The 23,924-nt window shown below is 45.9% G+C and overlaps 1 protein-coding gene across 13 annotated transcripts in view; it reads left to right on the forward strand.

Moving 5' to 3' along the window:
* Positions 1–23,924, forward strand: part of EHMT1 (euchromatic histone lysine methyltransferase 1) — a 169,291-nt gene that overhangs the window by 137,742 nt on the left and 7,625 nt on the right. For 12 of the 13 annotated variants that reach the window (XM_077835752.1, XM_077835753.1, XM_077835754.1 and 9 more), the window contains 8 exons: positions 537–691; positions 1,747–1,914; positions 2,285–2,429; positions 4,030–4,107; positions 5,257–5,372; positions 7,818–7,904; positions 13,281–13,359; positions 21,744–21,919. In XM_077835752.1, the coding sequence (XP_077691878.1) occupies positions 537–691; positions 1,747–1,914; positions 2,285–2,429; positions 4,030–4,107; positions 5,257–5,372; positions 7,818–7,904; positions 13,281–13,359; positions 21,744–21,919 (1,004 nt within the window). Of the gene's footprint in view, positions 1–536; positions 692–1,746; positions 1,915–2,284; positions 2,430–4,029; positions 4,108–5,256; positions 5,373–7,817; positions 7,905–13,280; positions 13,360–21,743; positions 21,920–23,924 lie in introns of those variants that run through there. The other variant, XR_013348172.1, reaches the window with a different exon arrangement.

Raw genomic sequence — 23,924 nt, forward strand, 5'->3', positions numbered from 1 at the left:
TGAGAGACTGGTACATGGTGCATTTAAGAGATGCCTGAAATCAGTTTGCTCTCCCTGTTCCTGGCGTCTTGCTTTTCAGACCTTTGTACCCTACAGCTTGTGCTCTGCTTGTTCCCCCTGGGCTCGCTGTCTTTGATATTGTAGAGTCAGGAGATGGTCTAGTTTTGTTACAGGTCTGGTTTGGATGGTTCGGCTCCTAGCCCTTCCCTGGGGCTCGTTTGCATCTGTCATATCTCCCTGTGGATCGATCCAGATCGTTCTGTGGTTTAGAGACAAATGACTCGTCTGTACAGACGAAGAGAGCAATGCAGGAGTTTCGCTGTAGCCTCGCCATCTCCAGTGAGCGTGGAGGCGGCTGTGCTGAGAACTCCCTGCCTGCCTGTTGCAGGGTTGTGTTCTCTGAGTGAGAGAGAATCCAATAAAGGAGAAGGCCGGCCATGTGTTAAATGCCATAGCTACAGAGCTAAAGACAGTGGAGTCCCAAAGTGGTGGGATCTTAGTGCACTAAACAGCCTCTCCTGTGTTTTCCCCTCCAGGAGGAGAATATTTGTTTGCACTGGGCAGCTTTTTCTGGCTGTGTTGACATAGCGGAGATATTGCTGGCTGCTAAGTGCGATTTACATGCAGTAAATATTCATGGAGACTCGCCACTGCACATCGCAGCCAGAGAGAACCGCTATGAGTGTGTTGTGTAAGTACGGCTCCTGCCACCCCCGCTTTCCTTTGTTACTTTATTCACTTCTCATTTGGACACTGGCTTGCAAGTGAAGGAGTGCTATGAAATACCTTTGCCTTTGAACACGAAACAAAATAGGATGAAGAGCCTGATTCTACATTGCTTTGCACCCGAGCAAAGTGGGGGAGAAATACATGGGGCTGATCCTCATTAACACCAAGACCACTTTGCACCACTCTGGCAGTGGAAAGGGGCCGTAAATGACACAAATTAAAATTGCATCCACTGTAAGGCTCCTTTTCACTGCCAGAGTGGTGTAAAGGGGCCTTTGAGTAAATGAGAACCGGGCCCTAGTGACCTGATTCAGTAGCACATGCACGGCTGTAAATGACTACGCGAAGCACAAGGCAGTGGAGAAGCAGGCTGAGTTTTTGTAAGCATACGAGTGGAGCTTGTGACGGTTCCTAGCACCATTTATAGGGACATGGGATGCAGGGCCACTCCATTTGCAGAGCAGTCAGTTGGAGGTCCTGAATGCTTTCCCTGTGTTACAATGCATGCAGCAATCCCAGTTAGTGAGCGAGAGCTCCGTCTAGAGGGTGAAATTCACCCCTGTACAAAGAACTAGCTCAAGGCCTCTGCCCCTTTTTAATGTTCCATTTATGTCCTCAAAATATGGCTTCAATTGGACTTCAGTGGTGCCGAGGCCCGTAGTTTCGTGTCCATTTGTAACTAGGCTGGTTATGAGCAAACTCCTTTTTGTGCCTGATGTAAGGCGGGATTTGGACCCAGCACTCTAGAATTGGCCTGCTGATGTGCCAATCTGTTGCTCTACCCAGCTTCCAAATTAACCCCCACCTTTAGAAAGTGTTGTTCAATGAACCAGCTTTGTAAAAAGGGAATCGAGGTGGTTGCTTTCTATACTGGTGGAACCTGTTTTGATTCATCATTCTCGAGAGAGTGGTCCTACTAATGCGACCTTAAGCAGTGGCTGCAGAATGCCATTTGACTCTTCCGCCTCTGGTAAGTTCTTTCTGGGTGGGTTATCTATTGTTGTTGCTGTTTTGCAGCCTCTTTCTCTCCCATGGCTCGGATGTCAGCTTGAAGAACAAGGAAGGTGAGACTCCACTCCAGTGCTCGAGTCTCAACTCTCAGGTCTGGGTGGCTCTGCAGATGAACAAGACAATCCGAGAATCATCTACTGACAAACCTGCCCAGATAGAGAAGACGGTGAGCAGGTGAGAGTCCAGCTAGCCTCTGTAGTGACTGTCAAGTGCAAGCTCTCTAGGTTGAGGATGAGGCCCTGATTTGGAAAGGCACTTAGCTTTTAAGCTTGTGCTGAATCAGGGCTGGTATTTATGAATGTATCATCCATATGGAATGATCCAACAGGAAGTAATAATTTATACGTCCAGTTGGAAAAACGGATTCAGAATGAAACCGAGTTCCTTTCAACCTTAAATATTCAGAGATCAAATTCTGCTCGGGATGCCGCTCAAGCTGCACTTGTTGATTTTGTAATTACCAGATTGTTTTGGGGAGTGGAGGATGGTATCTTTGTTGCATAAAGCAATTGTTTTCTTCCCTATCTTTCCCCTGCTGTGACAGAGACATTGCCCGGGGTTACGAGAGGATCCCAATTCCATGCATCAATTCAGTGGACAGCGAGCCTTGCCCCACCAACTACAAATACGTTTCTCAGAACTGTGTGACCTCCCCAATGAACATTGATAGAAACATCACACATTTGCAGGTTAGATGGGCCAGGTACATACGTGGGTGGGTGGCTGGGTGGGCCTCTCCTGTCGTGGTACGGAATATTGTTAGAGAGGTTGCTGTGTGCTGATCAGAGAGCCAGCTGGAGTGTGCACTGCAGAGATGTGTTCCTATAGGAAGAGGTGTTTGTGCGTGTGTCCGTCCGTCTCTCTAGGGGGACGCAGTGATAAGAGCAAGCGTGGTTGAGCAGCTTGATTGTGTGCTTGTATTCCAGTTACACACTTGCCTCCTCCACCTTGTTGGTATAGATCTTTTTGCAATAGAAGAACGGAAATTCCTCCCACTGCTCCTTGGAACTGAGAAAACATTTTGTTCCATGGAAATTTTAAAGTCAAGCCTCAGAGGCGCTGTGATGATGTATGTGTGAGTTTTAAGATGAGAGAGAAAACCCACGATCCTTTCCATTTTGTCAGAATTGAAAACCCTATGGCATTTTCAGTAAGAACTGGGGTGTTTAACCCCAGTGTGCTGGCAAAATTCCAGCTCAGGCATTTGGACTCTGCCTCCCTGAATTCCTCCAGCTGTTTCTCTTGAATGTAGGATTCTTCATCCCTTCCTTTCTTAAACTGCTGCTAACTGCACATGACATCCCACGCTGGAGATAGCTGCATTTCGTGGTTCTGATATAGCCCTTACACTCCTCTGAGGTGTAGTGAGGCTTTAATTAGATCCTATGTTTGTAGATCCTCCGATGACAGCAACTGTAGATGAGCAAAGTAATATTTTGCAATAGTAATAATCCATGCTATTGATTGTGTTGTTCTATGTAATATCCATGAAGGCTGTGTGTTCTGGTGCCATAGTTATGAGCCCTGTAGAATATCCGAGAGAGACAGTCAGGCATTCATGGCTTCCCAGGCTTGATTCTTGCAACTCATTGTATCCAGGGATGAAGCCACATGCTCTGAAAAACCTCCAATTGGTACAGAATTCAGCAGCCCGTCTACTTAGCAGTACAAGCTGCCAGGAACACATTGCCCCAGTGCTCCACTCGCTATACTGTCTCCCCAGTGAACTCGCATCCAGTTCAAGGCTTGTGTCTCTGATATTCAGAGCCCTCCAATCGACTGGCCCTACCTACTTGAGAAATCACCATGCCCTCTGTGACCCTGACTCCCCATGACAGCTGCTTTCCACTGGAACAGTGACCCTGCCAGCTGGTGGGTTGGGTCATGAGCACCGGAGAGAGAACTTTCACAGGAACTGGAGCTACACTGGAATTCACTCCTGCACGAGAGAAAAATGGACACAGGATCACCCCCTGTCAGAACTAACTGCAAAATTCCTTTCTGTGATCTAGCTTCCCCTCAGTAATGTCTCCCACAAAAATGAGCAAACAAAAAGTCCTGTGAAACCAGTGAAGCTGATCGTGCTATTGTCTGATGAGAGAGGGAGGGAGGGAATTGTGCCTATTTTTTAAATACTTGGGAGGCCCCCATATACTTGGTGTTTTGGGAAAGGATGGGGTATATCAATAGTGAAGTTGATAGCGGTTTCCTTTACAGCCCATTTAACCAATTTGGTCTTTCTGTTGCACCTGTGTGAGAATTGGATCTGCTCTTGTTTCTCCCTTCCAGTACTGTGTGTGCATCGATGACTGCTCCTCCAGCAACTGCATGTGTGGCCAACTCAGTATGCGCTGCTGGTATGACAAGGTGAGGACTTGGAACTTCATGTTTGGCTTGGCTGATATTCACGTACTATAACCGTTCATTTTAAAAACTTCTTAAAATTTTCTAAATTCCAGTATATAAAATACTGAAGACTGTAATCTTGGCTTCAGTGTGTACATGGCAAGAGACGCACTAAATCTGAAACTTGCGTTACTTCTATACTAGTGGAGCCATTAATTATACCCACGTGATACACAGTGTTTTACAATCCGTGCCCAGGATGCAAGCCCCATGGAAGACTATAGTGTGAGCTGTTTGGTCTTTAAGTGTTTCTGTAATTTATAAATGAGGGGAAGGGACTAGGGATGTTTTATTTTTCCTTTATTTACTGTGATCCACCTCCTGTGAAGGCTGAGTGGAGGCAGTTTAATTACAGGGTTGTTAGGTGGCTTCTCTAGTGTTTTGTGTATATATGCTTAAATCCTCCAGGGAGGCTTGGAGGTTAATCCTTGGGCAGGTTCCACTAAGATCACACGTTCCCTGAATCTCTGCAGGCTTCTCCCTTGGGAATTTTGGTATCTCCTGGCTTTTGCCAGGTGTCCATTTTAATTGAGCTTTAACAGGCTTCACAATCCGAGGTGACTTCACTGCTTGTATCCTTTGAGCATTTATGTCCAAATTTCTTAAATGTGGTGCACTATCTGCCACCGTCTCATCTCCATGTAACTGGAGGGTACTTAGAGGGGCTTCTTATGGGAAGAAAGGGGGTCCAGTGACACGAGTGCTGGCCTCAGAGTCCGGAGACCTGGGTTCTAGTCCAGGCTGTACCACAGACTCTCTCTTCCCCAGTTGCAAAATGTGGCTAAAGATGCATGCACACTTCTGTAAAGCACTTTGAGATCTGCAGCTGAATAGCACTGCATGCAAAGTACTGTTTTTTGTTTATCGCCTGTCCTCTGTTTCTGATAATGGTGCAGAGCTCCCTCAGACTTTGGGGAAGTTTGGATAGGGATCTATGTTGTCATCTGAGTCAACTCAGAAGATGGATGGGAACCAGTGTATGAGCTCTAGATTGGTTTAAACTTTGGGGAAATTCAGCTCTGGATTGGAGCTTTCCAGCTTTATTTCCAGTTGCAAAAGAATACAGGAATACACATTTAATCCAGTCCTGATCTCATGTCTCTTCTCCAGGATGGCCGACTCCTGCCTGAATTCAACATGTCTGAGCCACCTCTGATCTTTGAGTGTAACCACGCTTGCTCATGTTGGCGAAACTGCCGGAATCGGGTAGTGCAGAATGGGCTCAGGTGAGAGAGAAGGCTCCTGATTTGGATCATTATTTTAAAAGGAATAAAGCTCCCTGCCTATCTACTCTAGTCTGTCTGTAAAAGGAAAGATTCCCAAAGATGAGGGAGAAATGGGGCAGCTATATCATCATCGAAAGAGGTAAACCAGAGCCAAGCCTCTGGTTCCTGCTAGTGAGCATGAAACAACAGCAGGGTTGTGAGATCAACTGGGAATACCACCTTGACACTGGCCTAGACACTTGGACCCTCTGTGTTCTTTAGTCAACCCAAACGTACAATTTATTAGTTGCTTCTGTTGTTGTTTTTTTTTTATTTTTTTTTTAAGTAAGTGGTCGCTTCACTGGCAGTTCAGATGCGGCTTTCAGGGTAAGGTCTTTGGGGAAAATAGAATAATAATAAGGAAAGAAACATAGCCATTTATATCAAAATTATAGGTTAGCTGTTTATATCAGAAGTGTAGGCCAAAGCTTACGGACCTGGGTTCCTAAAGTTCCTGTGTAACTGGTCTGATCTATTTGTTTCCAGAGATGCTCAGCACCCATTGACTTCAGTGCTGTCAATCACACTATTTGTATTGTGTTGCTGAAGTATGGAAGTAAGCCTTTAACTTTACGGACTCCATTTGGTAACGTTGGCGGTCTCCTTTAAAACGGGGGAAGGGATGTTATAGAGAACTGACTCTAGGTTAAACTGATGTTGTCGGTGATTTGGTTTGGTTTTATTTTGTAAGGAACTGATTGCGGGTGTTTTAACTTTGAAATTTTGATGAAAATTTGAAATTTATTAAAGAAAAAAAACCACTCGGGAGACTTTCCTGACGAAATTCTTGGCCGCGCTTTCTCGTTTTTTTTCCTGGTCGGCACAACGTGTTTGTTCGTTTAGGAGTTGTGCAAATAGGTTTGTCACTATTGTGCCCTGTTTGTTAAAGTCTTGCTAAGGGAGGCAGGGTGGCTCTGTAAGCTGATGCTGAAGTTGAGTGATAAGACCCTGAGGAGCCTGTGATAGGGTCAGATATTTCCCAGAACTCTGTGGGCCTCGTCCCTTGAGGAATCAGGAATAACTCCTAGCTTTTGATCTGCAAAGAGGCTGCTTAGTAATGATGCCTGGGTGCTCCCTCTTCATTCTCAGTGTTTCCCTCATCAAATTTGCTCCAAATTAATGTTACATGTCAGAGCGCATGTTTCCCTCTGGCAGGCCTACCAGCTCTGCCTGGTGTCTGAAAAGCAAGCGATATTCCCTGCGCTTCCTGCATCATCCCAGCGTCCGGAATCCAAAACTCAGCTGCCTGTTTTACTGGTGATGAATGAGGCAAAACAGAATGCAGCTTCCTCAGGCCTGAGGCACGGTGTGACCACATTTTTTGAAGCTGCTAGTGCCAAGGAAAGCCTATCTGCCTTGCGTTGTGCTCCTGGTACTGTCTGCCAAGGGTATGAAGTGCCATGGAGGGAGAAGGATTATTTAATATAATGCGATGTAAAGGGGATATCAAAAGAAGCAATGGGGTGAATTTAAGAAAAGGAAAAAATAGGGGAGCATCAGGATTTCCCCCCCCCAATAATGGAGTCTGTGCAAGTGGCCTTAGGCTCCCGCTGGGGATCAGCATTCCTGGAGAATGTTAAGTATAAGATGGTCCTATGAAATATTCCAGCAGTGGCTGGGCAATGCAGTTGCCTATGCAGTTGGGACCTAACGGGTCTTTTCTGAGCCTAGTTGTATAGGCTGTATATAGGGGCCAGGAAACCCAGCAAGTTTCAAGTTACAGAATTTACTTCCTAGCTTTCAGCTAGTGGCTTAGGTAGGAATGAGTGGGACCTGCCAAATTTCGAGCTCTCGGCAGAGGGAAGGAATATCTGTGTAGTGATCCAGGGCGTTCTTGGTACTGCTCCAGCTCCATCCCCTCCTTTGCAGCACACTTCCCACAGTCACGCTACCGTGGGCTCCGACCGACTTCTCCTGAAACTTCTCTTCCATTGTGCGGATGGGGAACGTGCAGGAGGGAAGAGAAGCTGGTAGCTGACGTTTATATCCCATGTGTAAATCCCCAGAGGTTTAAGGGGGGATAGTACTGTGGAGAGCACCGAGTCCCATAGTGCCCCCCATCCCCAGGCACCAAGCCCACTCCCCATGGAGTGTGATAAAGGGGGTTCTGCAGGATGAGGATAAAGGAGAGCTGCCACATAGTCGCTGCTTCCCCCTCTTGCTGTGCCACGAGCCAGTTTGCAGCTGGTTTTCCTTCCTTCCTCTCACATTAACAGAGGGAGCAGATCCTGGGGTGCAAGGAACTGGGGTCACATGGTGACAAAATTAGAAATTGTCTCTTGCAATTAATGTTTTCTGATTAAATTTGCAATTTCTTTGTGACGCTCCCCTCCCCAAAGAGCGGGTGCCTTTCTGCAGAGCGCCTCCTCTGATGCCATTAATGGGACCCCTTTTCTTGTCTTTCAGGGTTCGATTGCAGCTTTATCGAACGCAAAACATGGGCTGGGGCGTGCGGTCGATGCAGGACATCCCCTTGGGAACGTTCGTGTGCGAGTAAGTTCGTCGGCTTAGAGTAGCTCACAAAGAAAGCATCAGCTCATGAATTCTGATGGTGTGTTGGGCAATTGGTGTCATGCACCCAAATTAGAATGCTCCTTATTGAAGGGAGAGGTGCATGCAGAAAGAAATTGCTTCATACAGAGCCATCTAGCCTAAGTATATAAGAACGGCCATACTGGGTCAGACCAAAGGTCCATCTAGCCCAGTATCCTGTCTTCCGACAGTGGCCAATGCAGGTGCTTGAGAGGGAATGGACAGAACAGGTAATCATCAAGTGATCCATCCCCGAAGTGGACATTCCGTAAGCAGTTAGAACGTATCTTCAAGCTTTCCCCCATGCTGCTGGAGTTTACGGTTCAATAAGCCACCCTGTCTTAGTGACCCTCCATGCGTCACCTTGGAATGAGAGTAGTCTCATAAATTCCACATTATGGCCCTAATTCATCAAAGCACACAAGCATGTGCTTAAATCCATTTGACAGCGGTGAGATTTAAACATGTGCTTAAGTGCTGTCCAGAACAGGAATGCTTTCCTGAATTGGGGCTTTTGCCTTTGTCACAGTGACTGCTGTATTGATAGATATGCCTGAGAGACGTTGGTTTAAGCTCTGAAAGCTTTGATTGTGTAGCCCAAACGAGCAGTGATATGGGAAATGCAAGGCGGTGGTAGAAGTAATCCATTTAATTTGTATTGGAGATGGGCTCAAACTGCAAAATTCACGTCTGGAACATCCCAAAGTCTCAGGGGTCTGAGGTGCATCGATATCTCTGGAGCCCGTGCTTTGGGGTAGGTCAGTCTCTAGTCAGTGTGATACAATTAAGGGTTTTCCCCAGTACCGAAGTTCTGGTTTGGACCCTGACTCCCCAGGGCACTTAAGTGGATGTTTAAAGTTAAACACGTGACGTGCTTGGCTGAATCAGGGCCTAAGAAAGAAAATGATTGCTATAATTTATGTATGGTTACCAAAAATACATTCCTGTTTGAACCAGTGATTTATTAGGCTTTAGCGTGGTGGTGATTCTTCATAGTGATTTTTGGAAAATGACCCATTCAGCTTTGTTCTGAGCAAGGCCAGGCTCCTGTTCTTCCCATGAAAGGAGGATCTCTGTTTCTTAACAGTATGTCATGGATGCCTCACGGTATTTTGGGATGGGGCAGGGAATTAATTTTAAAGGTATTACCTCTGAGAAATCTGAGCCTGCAAAGTCTGACTAGTAGCAGAAATGTAAATAAATAAATTCAGCAGTAGTTTGGTAAAGTTGTCCTGCACCTGCATTGCTGCAAAAGCTCATTAGAAGCTATAATGGCCTTGAGGGTGTTTTCATGTTTCAGGCCCAAAGCCAAACCCTACCTGGGTTGTTCCTGAGATCCATCTTCCAGCTGGGCTGGAGAACAGGGCTTTCTGCCCAGATGGAACATTCAAAGTCTAGAGCTAAACTTGTGCCAGGAGATCAACTGGTTCCAGTAAGAAGGAGGGGAAAGCATCAACTCTTCACAAATATACAAATATAGGGTTCCTTCCTGTAACGGTCAGGGTGCTCCCTCCAGGCGGCATCAGGGTGTCGGTAGATGGGCCAAAAGTTCATCAGGGTGTCCTGACTTCTGGCTGCACACAGCCGGTTGGCAGGGATCCCCAGTCTCTGTTTGGGGTGCACACTACTAGTCTATGATGCCGGCATCTCATGGTCTGGCGGCTGAGCAATGAAACAGTCTATGGCCTCATCCTCCTGGCTGGGGCAAATAGCCAAAGTCTAGGGCTTAGGCCTGCTGCATCTGGGCTGAGCAACTACACAGTCTTTGACCCGCAGCCTCCTGGCTGATGCAGGCAACCACAGTCTGGGGCTCTGGCCCTTTGGGCAGGACAAGCAAGCTGTCTATAGCCCGCAGCCTCCTGGCTGGGACAGGCAACAACCGCATAGTCTTGGGGTCAGGCCCCTTTGGGGGTGTGGGCTGAGCGACCAACAGTCACTGGCTCAGGTGTCTTGGCCTAAAGTTTTGTATTTGGCCATTTGCAGAGTATAAGGTGGGATGGGGGACCCAGGCACAGCTTGCTCCACTGCGTCCCAGCCCAGAGCCCTGACAGTGGCAGGTGATCCCACTACAGGGTCAGCAGGGAAATGGGGTTGCTACCTCGCATCCCGGAAGCACAACCAGACCAAAGTCTTGTTTTCCTGGGCTACTTCCTACCAGTTTCTGCTGGTGCCGCTCCATCACTGCTGGGCTCTGGTTCGCGGTTGGGCGACCCTCCCTCTGGTCTCTCCCCGGGGTCTTCCGGGCAGTGTGTTGATTGGTCCTGGACCTTGCTGAGGGCTCGGCTCTCTGCTTGGGACGTCTGCCTCCTTCCATGGTCTGGCACAATTGAGCTCAGGGCCCTACTTTTATACTTCCTAACCCGCCCCTGCACTTCCTGCGAGGGGGCTGTGAGGGGATTAGCTGTGCCACCCAAGGGAAGTTAATCCCTCTGCACTGGAGGGAAGCCACTCTGCCTCACTACACTAGAGTAAATGCACAAGTTATTTGAGGAATAGCTGATTAGAGAAGTGTAATTTTAAACAGGAGAAGGCATGAATGCCAAGAAATTTAAAATTAAGGTAAAGGTGTAATAAAAATGATCACACATGTAACATTTCTGGGACTGCAGAGTTGAGTGAAGATACCACAAGCCACTTTAGGTCATCTTATCCCTATCCATGACTCATGGCACCCTTTCACCTGTCACACTGTAACTCTTTTCCATTACAAAAAAGAACCACATACTAACCAACTCTGAATGAATATGTAACATGCCTGCACTACGTGCCACCAATATAACCATAGGTCAGTCTTCAGCTCACCCTCCTTTGGTGAGCCAGCCACACTAAGCTTATTACCTTTATCTGTCTATATGCAGTGCATGGAATTGCGCCTCCCTCACCTTGTTCCCATAAGGAAAGAAACCCCAGTGTTCACACACCTTAAGGTTTGTCTACAGGGGGAAATTGACTGGAGTAGCTGTTGCAGAATAACCTATTCCACAGTAGCTACTTCAGAATAGCTCTCCTTGCGGACATTCTGTTCCAGGATAAAAATCACTATTCCAGCATAGTTAGTGCGCTTTCAGAGCAGAGTAATTATTCTGGAATAGAAATTACTTTTATTCCAGAATAGAGTGGACACACAGGGAGCTCTCTCATCTGGAATAGCTGTTGTGGAATCGGTTAGTCTTCGATAGCTATTTCAGTCTGTTCCCCATGCAGACAAGTCCTTGCTGTGCAAAATGCCCTTCTTATACACCTAGAATTCACAGATCCCTTCTCAATAGTCTGGACCAGATTTTAACTGATGGTCTTCCACCTCCCGTTCACGATCACTCAAGCTACCTTGATTGCAAAACATCCCCCTGGCAAAAAACAGCAATGGCTCGCATGGGAAGCATTTAGCTGTCTTCAAATGCAGTTTGGCAGCTGGAAACAAGAAGAGCTGGACAAGCCAGCTCTTCCTCAGTTACCAGCAATTGCACCATAGACCACAGGCTGAGAACGGTTGCTACATACATCTCCACTACAGAAACCTCCGGTCCCTGCTGCCATGTCTACGTTATATGTTGGTCCTTGGAACTTTATTCTGCCTAGTGAAATGTAGGTCATAGGCCCCTCCACATACATACAGTCAGTTAACCCATGCCCACTCTTCAAAGATGGCTCCACAATACCAGAATCACTCCTTCTCTGAAACAGGTGCTCATGTTACCAGCTCCATGTGCAGCTAGCTCTCCAGGGAGAATTGATTTGAATCTACAGCGTATTGTTTCCTTGCCAATAATGTCTCTGTTAATTTCAGAATGTTCACATGTGGTTATAATAGCTTTTAGAGAGGTTGTTCAGGTTGGTGGGACACAGGGACAGAGCTAAAGGGGCTGGTGATTCCATTTCCATACCTCATATGTTTTGTGATTTGACCCCCATCCCTCCATAGAAACAACCTGTGCCAAGCAGAATTTTTACCCCAAAAAGGGAGAAGACCCAGAGACTCCATCAGGTCTTGACTTTGCTATTGATTTTTATATGGAATGTGCTCAGATACCTAAGTGACTGACACCATATAAGCCCTTAAGATATAGATAGATAGGTACGTGCTACTGAATAACAGAGTTAACTCATGCGAGTCTTTCCACTGACTTCTGATCTGGGAAATCAGTCGGACTATTTGCATGAGTAAGTACTGCTGAAAGCGAAGAGGGGTTGCAGAATTGGGCCCTAAAGGAACATAAAAGCTACATCTCAACTTCGTTTTTGGTCTCAGAATTGCTTATCGAAAGGAGTGTCACAAAATAAAATGCTTTTCCATGTGCCATTTTTCAGCTGCTTTTGAGCTGCCTTCGGTTTTGGCTACTGTGTGACACTAAAGCAGTTTTGCTCCATCCATAATCCCCTATTGCTCTAGGTTACTAATGATTTCGTGGTTTCCAGTAATGCTGCAGCCACACAGGAGTGGTTAATAGATACCAAGATGCACTGAAGGCAAGATGATAGGATTCCACATGCAGTCGGCATCCTAGCCTGATATAGCAATTCTGTGCTAGACTGCTCGAGGTCAGGAACTGCATCTGAACGCCCTTTCTATTATGGAATGTTTGGCTGTTCTCAGGGTTAATGTTTCAAGCTTTCATCTCTACGGCCCTCGGGTCAGATGCTAACATCACAAGGGTAGATGCACATAGTTAATGTTGGGAAAGTGCGTGGAAGTTGAAAGTGCTGTTACGAGTGTTAGGACTCAGATAAAGTCATACTCCTGATTTGCATGTGGTAGGAGGCCCAATTACTTAAAGGGACATTATCAGGTTAACATACTGTCGACTTCTAGGGGATGGTAAGACAAGGCTTTAAATAAGTAGCTTCTATGATCAACAATATTTCCATTTTTTTTTTGCACATTCCAAAGCAAACAGTTTTGCACTGGTATGTAAACATCCTCTTACAGTGTGTGCAACCCAAGTGTTGCAATATTGGACATGAGAACCAGAAAGTCAGTGGACACTAAACAAAAGCAAAACTAACTAGTCTGTTGTTACTGGACAGCTGAGAGAACTGCAAAAGGAAACAGCTTGGATGGGGAAAAGTATATCCTTTTTTAAAATTCACATTTAATGTTCAAAAGTATTAGCAGTAACTTGAGTAAAGGAATTTTGTTTTTTATTTTAAAGATGTGAGGTCAAATTCTCAGCTAGTGTCAATCAGCATCCCTCCACTGGCTTTGATGGACCTATGCTGATTGACACTAGCTGATTTGTCACTTTCACTCTTTACTTTGTACACGAGAGGCAAGGTGTTAAAATCCAAGCTAGCATCTGCACAAGCATCTCATTGCTGCATTTCCCATTCATCCGTCAGGTACGTTGGAGAGCTGATTTCGGATTCAGAGGCAGACGTACGTGAAGAGGACTCCTACCTCTTTGACCTTGACAACAAGGTAGGATGTTCAAGGAACTCCCTGGCAAAACAAAAGCCAGCGTTTGCTACTCTAAAGAGCTATAAGAAAATGTGTCCCCATCTTGATGGGCAGAGCAGTGCGAGAGCTTGGGAGAGGAAAAGCACTTCTCACCTCACCGTAACCGAAATCTATTCACAGCTAAGTAAAGTGTGGATTGCATGGCTCAGGGGATTGGTAATAGGGTACAAAGCCTGACTGAGTTAGGTCAGCAGTTTGAATGCAGCTCAGGTCGATAGTCATTGCAAGTTAGTCCCATCTGATGGCTGTGTGAATTAAATTGGTTGTCTCAGTCTGATTTCTAATGTCCCAAGTACCTCTGTAGCAAAGCCCACCCTCCCAGCTCCTACTAACCAGCACCCATGTTGGCAGCCTTATTAAAGAGATCACCAATTAATGAGCTGATAGGCTGAAATACCAGTTCACCAGTAAAGGACCTTTCAGGTTCGACTTCTGGTACCCTGGCAGGGCAGTACGGGGAAGCTTGCGCTGCTGGGTGTGCTGCTTCTGGTCCGAGAAGGACTGGTGTCCCTCGAGCCATCAGCTCGTTCCTTTCTCAGGGGCTTTAAACTCACTTTTAAAAGTCTGAGTGAAAGCTTTATGTGAAACTCTCCTTGGCAAGAGCAAACGTGCAGCAAGGTGATGCTGGTGACTGCAGGAGAATGGGGGGAACTTTCTGTGGGGAGCTGCAAACCTGCTTCCATATTGGTTTGGTGGTTAGAGATGTGAAAAGAGGCTTTGTCTTTAAGAAGGGGAGGGGCCTCTCCAACCACTAAAGAAGGATCCAGTGGGGAGTCTTGTAGCCGATGCTCTGAAATCAGAAAAGTAGAAGGACCAACCTCTCTGGTAAAGTCACTAAATGCCCAGGGTCAATCTGTTCATCCAAGGGTTAGCTAGTAGGCAGCATCCTGCATCCTCCTCCAAAGACTCCATCATCTCCACATTGCGCCTGCTCTCCATCAGCCTAGATTGAGGCATTTCAACATGGCTGCCAACCCACATCTGTCCTGTGTTTCTTCAGCATGCTCTGCTAATGAGGCTGACTGGGCCTAGGATTGAAAATACACTGTAAGCAATAGGCAGATTGGTAAGCGATAGATCAGAAATCCATCATTCATCCTGGCTTCCCTTTTGGGTAAATAACTAAGAAACGATGCTGGCACCAGGGAATTGCCGGGAGTTCCGTAAAGGGAAATTATGCTAATTTCTCATGGTATTATGGGAGTCTGACCTCTTCTCCCACTGTTCTCCTGGGCTCCCAGTTGGCCTTTCAGAATCTCCCAGGAGCCGTTGCTTCAGGAAGCTGTGTTAGGAACTCTGGAATAAAGGTGCTCAGAGGCCAGTACAACTGCACCAACACTGAACAGTGCAGAGATGCACTTGAAACATCATAGCTAGTGTGGGCATGCCATGCCATTGGCACTCAGGCCAGACCTGCGCTACAGACTGCTGCCGTCAAAGCTGTGCAGAGGTGTGATTCCTGACCGACATCGCTGTGCAAGCAGAAGCCCAGTGGAGATGTAGTTCTACTGGCAAGCCTGCTTTTACCGGCACAGCTTGTTTTGCTTGTGGGACAAAGCACGGCTTTGCCGGTCTAGCTGCATCTGTGCCAGGAGTCCTTTGCTGGTATAGCATACTGGTATCCCCTATGCTGATAAAGCCCTCCTAGTGTCCATAGCTTTACACCAGTGCTGCCCAATTTAATTCTCTCGTAGAGAAGGCCTGAAAGATTTATGCATAAACTTGGGAGCATCCCAAATATTTGCCTTGGCAGAGCTCTTACATACAGACGTGACTGTAAGGAGGTCACTGAAGCTATCAGGCCAAGACCATGTAACCGCTTATATCGGAAGATTTTGTCTCTGGAGTGATCACAGTATTTATCCAGCTGCTAGTACAGACCATTCCTAATGTAGCGTATGCCAATCGTCCCCTTCCCATGAGGAAACAGCTCTGGCATGTTCTGCCCTCGCTGGAATCTGGGCACAGCTTCGTTGGGCTGACCAGCCAGTGGGGAATGGTGAAAGCACTGCTCAGCATTTCTGGCTCTGCCTGAGGCTGGAATGCAAAAAACCCTGCAGTAGAGGGGATCTTCTCTTTGGGGTGCTCCTCTTGCCTCCCCCTTACTGCTTCCCAGGGACTGGGAAACCTGCTCAGGAGTCCATCCAGAGCCCCTCGAGGCTACTTCTGTGTCATGCAGTACTTGTAGAGCAATGCAAAGCCCTCGATAACACCAGGGGCAGGGGCTGAGCAGGCTCCCCCCAAAGTAATTCTAGCCTCTGCCAGCTCTTGGAATGAGAGATCGTACCTGGGAATCAAATCTGGGTCTTTCTGGAGAAGTGCAGAGTGCTGAGCACACAGCTCTGGAGTGGCCCACTTGCACTCCCAACCACGGCTGTTCAGCAAATGGAGTATCAAAGATGAATAAAGGTTGAAGGCTTGTTACCTTAGGTTCTTATTACCATGGTATCTGAGCACCTCACAGTCTTTAACACCTTTATCCTCACAACAACCCTGAGAGGTAGGGAAGTGCTGTTATCCTCTCTGTGCCTCAGTTCCCCAGCTGCAAAATGGGGACAAGCGACTTGCCCAGGATCACGCAGGAAGTCTGTGGCGTTTCTGGGATTTGAACCAAACCAATTTGTGGGCTAGATCAGTAACCACGGGACCACCTTCCTCTCCGTTCAGGTAGCCATTGGGAGCTTTGATGGAGAATCTGTGGATTAATCGTAGATTGAGCCTTTTGGCAGCCACATGTAGTCCCGTTTTCAGAAAGCTAGTGTTGAGTTACTAACTGGGAGGAGCAGGGTGGAGCTGTCTCTTCAGGAGTGTCAGTGGAGTGGAATTGTATGGGATTTCACCTTATCATCTGTGGAATAACAGCCCCCAAATGGGAATAATCAATCAGAGAAAGAAACCTGTCAGCCAAAACCAGACAGAGGAGAGCAGAATGTAGTCATGTGAAGGCAGGAAACAGAAGGCAAGGCCCTGCTATATGCTGAGTGATTGGAAAATATGTCAAAAATAGCATTACCTGTTTTCAATCACTGATAACTCAGAAGAAAATGATCTGGAATGCTTGTGGATCGGTGTCCTAACAGGTAAAGCACAAGATGGGGCATTAGTTGGTGTCTGCTGCAGACTGAATCACACTAGGAAACAGGAAGACCAGCTCCTTATGCACCTATCTATAATGTATAGGAAAGGAAAAGCTGTGTGATCATCGGGGAACTTCAACTTGAGTGACAGATGCTGGAGGGTTCATGCTGGCAGTTCTAAAACATCCTTGGAATTTCTAAATATTGTAGGTGACAATGTCCTAACTCAAAAATTGTTGAAACTAACTCGAGGGAATTCTATATTAGACCTTGTCTTGACAGATGGAGAGGAACTGATCGCTGAACGAAAAATTAATGCTAGCTTAGGTACGAGTGATCATGACTTGATCACATTCATAATGTGCAACCAGAATAAAATCCAGACCAGTGATATATATTTATGCTTGGTACTTTAAAAGGGCCAGTTTCACAAAATTGAAACCAGTTTATGAGCCAAATTAGCTGTGAGGAAGAATTTAATCTGAAAAATGTTGAATGGTCATTGAGAATTGTATAAGAACACTTCACTGTATGCCCAAAAAGCCACAATTGAGGAAGAAGGCTGTATTGGTTAAAGAAAAGACCTGGTTTAGAGAGAAAGTGAAGGCAGCTATAAAAATATATATTTTTAAATATAACAAATGGAAGATAAAGGAAGTTGATAGTGATGAATATAAATCGGAACTAGGAATTGTAGAAAATAAAGGAAGCAAAGGGGACACAAGGAGAAATCTATGGCAAGCAGAGTTAAGGACAATAAGGAGTTTTTTAAGTACATTAGGAACAAAAAGAATCCTGACAATGGTATTGGCGCATTACTAGATGGAAATAATAGAATTAGCAATAATAATGCAGAAAAGGCAAAAGTGCTCCATAAATATTTCTCTTCTGTGTTTGGGGGGAAAACAGATGATGTAGTCCTACGATAACACATTTTTCATTACACTAGTATCTCAGGAGGATGTTAAACAGCAATTACTAAATTTAGACACTTCTAAGTCAGAAGGTCCAGAAAACATGCAACCAAGAGTTTTAAAAGACTTGGTGGAGGAGCTCGCTGGACTGTTAATGTTGATTTTCTATAAGTCTTGAACACTGGGGAAGTCCCAGAAGACTGGAAGAAAGCTAATATTGTGCCAATATTTAAAAAGGGGAAATGGGATGGCCCAGGTAATTATAAGTAGGGCTAAGATTATGTCCCAGAAGTCATGGATTCCGTGAGTTCAAGAGACATCCATGACGTTTTTTTGCTTCACCCCATGGCAGCGGGGCTGGAGCTGTTCACTGGCGGGTGCTGTGGCGTTCTGGGCCATGGCAGGCGGTGGGGGGCCCCCACAGCTCTCAGCTGGACCCCGCCCCTTCCTCTCCTGCAGCCATGCTTGGGATCTCTTCCCCTCCTCAGGCCCATTTTATCACCGCTCTTTTTAGTAAAAGTCAGGGACAGGTCACAGGCTTCTGTGAATTTCTGTTCATTGCCTGTGACCTGCCCCTGACTTTTACTAAAAATAACCTTGATAAAATCTTAACCTTAATTATTAGCCTGACATTGAGCCTGGGCTAGATAATGGAGAGTCTGATATGAGACTCAATTAATAAAGAATGAAAAGAGAGTACTGTAATACCACTAAACACGGGTTTATGGAAATAGATGCTGTCAGACTAACTTGATTTCTTTTTTTTTTTATGAGATCACAAGTTCAGTTGATAAAGGTAATAGTGTTGATGTAGTATACTTAGACTCCTATAAAGCGTTTGACTTGGTACTGCATGATATTTTGATCTAAAAATCTAGAACAATATATAATTAACATGGCACCTGTTAAATGGATTAAAAGCTGGCTAATGGTTGTAATTGTAAATAGGGAATCATCATGGAGCAGGTGTGTTTCTAGGGGGTCCTGTGGGGTTCGGTTCTTGGCTATTTAACATTTTTATCAATGACCTGGAAGAAAACACACAATGATGATGGATAAAGTTTGCAGATGCCACACAAATTGAGGGAGTGCTAAATAATGAAAAGCACAGGCCACTAATGCAGAGCAATCTGGATTGCTTGGAAAGCTGGGTGCAAGCAAAAAATATAGCAGTTTAATATGGCTAAATTTAAATGTATCCATCTCGGAACAAAGAACGTCGGCCATTCTTACAGGATGGGGGACTCTATCTTGGGAAGCAGTGACTCTGAAAAAGATTTGGGGGTTGTGGTGGATACTCAGCTGAACATGAGCTCCTAGTGTGATGCTGTGGCCAAAAACACCGATGCAATCCTGGGATGCATAAACAGGAGACCTCGTGAGTAGGAACAGAGAGGTTATTTTACCTCTGTATTTGGCACTGCTGTGACTGCTGCTGAAATACCATGTCCAGTTCTGGGGTCTACAATTCAGGAAGGATGTTGATAAATTGGAGAGGGTCCAGAGGAGAGCCAGGAGAATGATTAAAGGATTAGAAACCATAGTAATAGCTCAAGGAGCTCAATGTACTTAGCTTAACAAAGAGAACGTTCAGGGGTGACTTGATTACAGTCGGTAAGTGTGTGGATGGGGAACAAATACTTAATGATAACAATCTAGCAGAGAACGATATAACATGATCCAATGGCTGGAAGTTGAAGCTAGACAAATTCAAACAGGAAATAAAGTGGAAATTTTTACCAGTGAGAGTAATTACTCATTGGAACAATTTGTCAAGGGTCATGGTGGATTCTCCCACACTGACAGTTTTTAAATCAAGATTGGATTTTTTTCTAAAACACATGCGCTAGGAATTATTCTTGGGGAAGTTCTATGGCCCGTGTTGTACAGGGGTCAGACAAGATGATTGCAGTGGATGCTTCTGGCCTTGAAATCTATGAAAGAAGAGGCCGCTAAGCCCCACCCAGCCAGGCAACAGCCTCGCAAAACTCAGCATCACTGGAGAATGGCTGAGTTTGAGTTTGCGCTGTAGCACAAAGGAGCGATAGGGGGATTATTTTAGTTATCTTTATTTGTCACTCCAGGCTGTGTGAGCTGTGATTTATTTAGCATGCTGGGTCCTACATACAGATCCTGTTCACTGTTTGAAAAAAGACACACATTTGTTTAATTGCCCAAACTCTCTGCCAATTCACTGCTCTTATCATAGAATCATAGAATATCAGGGTTGGAAGGGACCTCAGGAGGTCATCTAGTCTAACCCCCTGCTCAAAGCAGGACCAATCCTCTTGGGTAGGATATACTATAGTGGATGTTGTCTGGTCTTCCCCCTTTAAAAGGACCGTCATCTTCTTCTTGTATTAGCAAAATGCAGAGAAAAACACATTCTCTCGGGATCTTTGGGAAAGATGAGATTGGGTTTTATCAGTTGCAGCCTCTTGCGAATGAGAGTTGCCTGCTTTAACTGTAACACTTGACTCTCCTTTAGAACCTTTCATGTGAAGATCTCAAGCACATCGCAAACATTAATGAATTACGCCCCCCTTTGACCTAGGTGGTATCACCCCATTTAATATACGGGGGAAATGAAGGCTATTGCATGTACATTCGAAGGCTCCATTGTGTTTTACATGGGGTTAGTTAATGTGTTTAAGACAATGATTTCCCAGCGCATCCCAGCCCAGAATGATTAAGGGACTTGCCAAAAGACACCCAGCTGGTCTGTGGCAGAGCTGAGACTAGAACCCTGGTCTTGTGACTCCCAGTGATGCATCTCCCCACAAGGCCATCCTTCACCCCGTTACTGAACGACATTTTAGTTCAATTCACGGTGGTATTGGAAATGACTTCGCATGTCACAAACACAGGACCAGCTCCCGCAGCCCTTCCTTATGCAGTTAGGTCCCACTGCAGTCAACAATGACCATGTCCATGAGGAAGAACTTGCATAAGAGTGGCAGGGTCAGGCCCACATCTCAAGTCTCACTGTGTGATCCATTCCCTCAACCTCCCCCTTTCTATGTTGCTTTCTCTTTGTTAAAAGAGGGAGGGCAAACAACCCCCATGCCTCTGTCCCGTTCACATTGGTTCTCCCTGGCTCCTGACATGAATCCTTAACTAGAGCCTCATTTTGTCAACACACGGTGATGTTGGCAGGCTCGATGCACCTGCAGAGCGCCAGGCACGTACCCTGCTCCTGCTTATCATGCAAAACCAGGGAAGAGACTCGTGCACAGAATCACAGCTGAAGAAGCTGAACCTTTCCACCCCAGTGACCAGCTTTCAGGGTTAAACCCTCTTTGAAATCCTAGTGTGGTGGGTTTTATTGCCCTTCTAGTGTAAACAGCTCAGGCACCTTCTCTAAAGCCCTCTGATCAAGTTCTCATTGCTCTCCGTTCACTGTGGAATGAGCGACATGTTGCTCACCATACCCTAAGGTGGACATTCTGAACCCTTTGTATCCAACAGACTCTTCCCCTGACCTGACTCTCCGCACCCCAAACTGAAGTAGATACCATTAAAATTGCAAAGCCTGCTAAATTTTAAAACCTGTAGCAGGCTGCTCAGTGTAGACCAAGTGTGTATCTTTTTCATATCTTCAGATGTCTTCTCCTGGGGCTCCTGTATCAGTTGGCTGGTAGAATTCTGGCACAGCTGATCCATTAAAGATTGTGAGGTGCTTGCCCAGAAGGGGATGTGAGCTCCACTAATGGATCCTTTTGCTTTTGGCTTCTGTGTGACTGAAATTAGCTTCTGTAATTAAAGCTTGCAGTTTGCACAGTCATTCTGCGCTGGAATAAAAAGCCCTGAGGGAGTTTCTTATTTTCAAGGAAAACAAAATATTACGATAACTGCTGCGAGGGCATTAGGGAAAGAGAGGGTTTCTGTGTTCTCTCTTTCGCTGTAGTCTTCAGGAAGTAGCGTGTTTGCTGTGAGCTCTGGCTTTGTGCTTCTCAGCTGTCACGTTCAATTAGCAGGACTGGAGAGATGCTGTTTCCTGAGTCTGCTGGCCGTTTACCCACCAGGTGTGTGTTTGCATGGAGCAGGAGTGCCACTGGAACAGATTAGTGCCTTAGCAGAGCAGGTTTGTGGAGAGCCGAGCTGCTCGCTCAGCTTCTTAGGTCAGGAGTGTTTCGAACAGCCTCCAGGCATGCAGGCTAAGTGCTTTGTGAAGAGATGTATATTTTGTAATGCCTAATGGTTTGGCCTTTTAAGCCTTCCAGCAGGAGAGTCCGAGACTCCAATATTTTGAAAGATCTTGAAATTCCTTTGTGTGTTAACTGTGAAGTGACCTGTATCTCAGCTGCTTTTAAATAACTCCACCTAACGAAACATTCACTGTTCCTCCCTCTAGGATGGAGAGGTGTACTGCATAGATGCTCGTTTCTATGGCAACATCAGCCGCTTTATAAACCATCTCTGTGAGCCAAACCTCACTCCTGTGCGAGTGTTCATGTCACACCAGGACCTGCGCTTTCCCAGGATCGCCTTCTTCAGCACCAGGCAGATCGAAGCTGGCGAGGAAATCGGGTATGTGCTACCCACAGGGTCTGCCTTTCCCCTGGGAATTGTCCTTGTGTCGTCTCTAGCCTAGCTCCTAGATTCAGAATGACCCAGAAACCCCACAAAATTTGGAACCAGTGAATCAGAGTCTGCTATTTCAAACCCAGCTCCCAGCTGGGGAACAGTAGAAGGGCAAATCAGTTCCAGATTTTGTGGGGTTTCTGGTTCATTCTGAATCTAGGAGCTAGGCTAGAGATGACTCTTTCCAAAGCGACACATCTGCCCAACCTGCAGCTGTGAAAAAGCTAACACTTGGTGTGCTGCTTAGGTTTCTCAGGGAGTGGGAAATTCCATGGTTGGGGAAGGGATAGTGGCCTACAGGTTAGCACAATGGTCTGGTACTTGGGAGACCTAGGTCCTATTCCTGGCTCTGCCAGTGGCCTGCTGGGTGACCCTGGGCAAGTCGCTGTGCCTCAGTTTCCCCATTGTTAAATAGAACAGAAACTATGCTCACCTCCTTTGTAAAGTGCTGTGAGCTCCACTGATGAAACACACTTACATAAGAGCTATGTATTCTTATTGTTGTCAGTCAATTTCAGGCTCTGGTAAAGGTAGGCAAGCCTCATGCCTTATGGGATAAGGGGATAACAGGAGTTGGGAAGGAATTTTCCCTTCTGTGCATGTCCTTGCCCCACTGATGAGGTGCATTCTGGGTTTGTCTTTCCCTTAATGCTTCCAGGGATCTCAAAGCAGTTTGCAAACATGTATTTCATCTCCTGCACACCCCCCCTTCTGAAGTCAGGAACTGTCTCTATTTACCGCTGGGCAGATTGAAATGCAGCAGTATAGGGCTTCTGCTGCCTTGTAGAGTGCAGAGTGGGTGTGCCGCTTCACTAGATCAGAAACGTGGAGTCTCACGCTTGCTTTGCCCAGGTGTAAATGACAACAAAAGGTGCCAGGCAGTGAAGAATCAGCCCCAGAGAGCACAGCGCTCCCCTTTCTCTCACTCTGTGTAACCCTATCAAGTTAGAGGGAGTTCCATGGGATGTAAGGGTTTTGATGCTGTCTCACATGACTCTCTCATAAACAAACTGGGGAAATATGACCTAGATGGAGCTACTATAAGGTGGGTGCATAACTGGTTGGAAAACGGTTCCCAGAGGGTAATCAGTGGTTCACAATCAAGTTGGAAGGGCGTATTGAGTGGGGTCCCACAGAGATCTGTTCTGGGTCTGATTCTGTTCAATGTCTTCATCAATGATTTAGATAATGGCATAAAGTTTGCAGATGATACCAAGCTAAGGGGTTGCAAGTGCTTTGGAGCATAGGATTAAAATTCAAAATGATCTGGACAAACTGGAGAAATGGTCTGAAGTAAATAGGATGAAATTCCATAAGAAGAAATGCAAAGTACTCCACTTAGGAAGGAACAATCAGTTGCACACATGCAAAATGGGAAATGACTGCTGAGGAAGGAGTACTGCGGAAAGGAATCTGGGGTCATAGTCGATCACAAGCTAAATATGAGTCAACAGTGTAACGCTGTTGCAAAAAAAAGCAGACGTCATTCTGGGATGTATTAGCAGGAGTGTTGTAAGCAAGACACAAGAAGTAATTCTTCTGCTGTACTCCGCGCTGATTAGGCCTCAACTGGAGTATTGTGTTCAGTTTTGGGCGCCACATTTCAGGAAAGATGTGGACAAATTGGAGAAAGTCCAAAGAAGAGCAACAAAAATGATTAAAAGTCTAAAAAACGTGACCTGTGAAGGAAGATTGAAAATATTGGATTTTTGTAGTCTGGAGAAGAGAAGACTGAGAGGGGACTTGATAACAGTTTTGAAGTACATAAAAGGTTGTTACAAGGAGGAGGGAGGTAAATTGTTCTCCTTAACCTCTGAAGATAGAACAAGAAGGAATAGGCTTAAATTGCAGCAAGGGCGGTTTAGGTTGGACATTAGGAAAAACTTCCTAACTGTCAGAGTGGTTAAGCACTGGAATAAATTGCTTAGGGAGGTTGTGGAACCTCTGTCAT

Source organism: Eretmochelys imbricata, chromosome 16 (genome assembly GCF_965152235.1).
Source record: "Eretmochelys imbricata isolate rEreImb1 chromosome 16, rEreImb1.hap1, whole genome shotgun sequence".
Taxonomy (NCBI): Eukaryota; Metazoa; Chordata; order Testudines; family Cheloniidae; genus Eretmochelys; species Eretmochelys imbricata.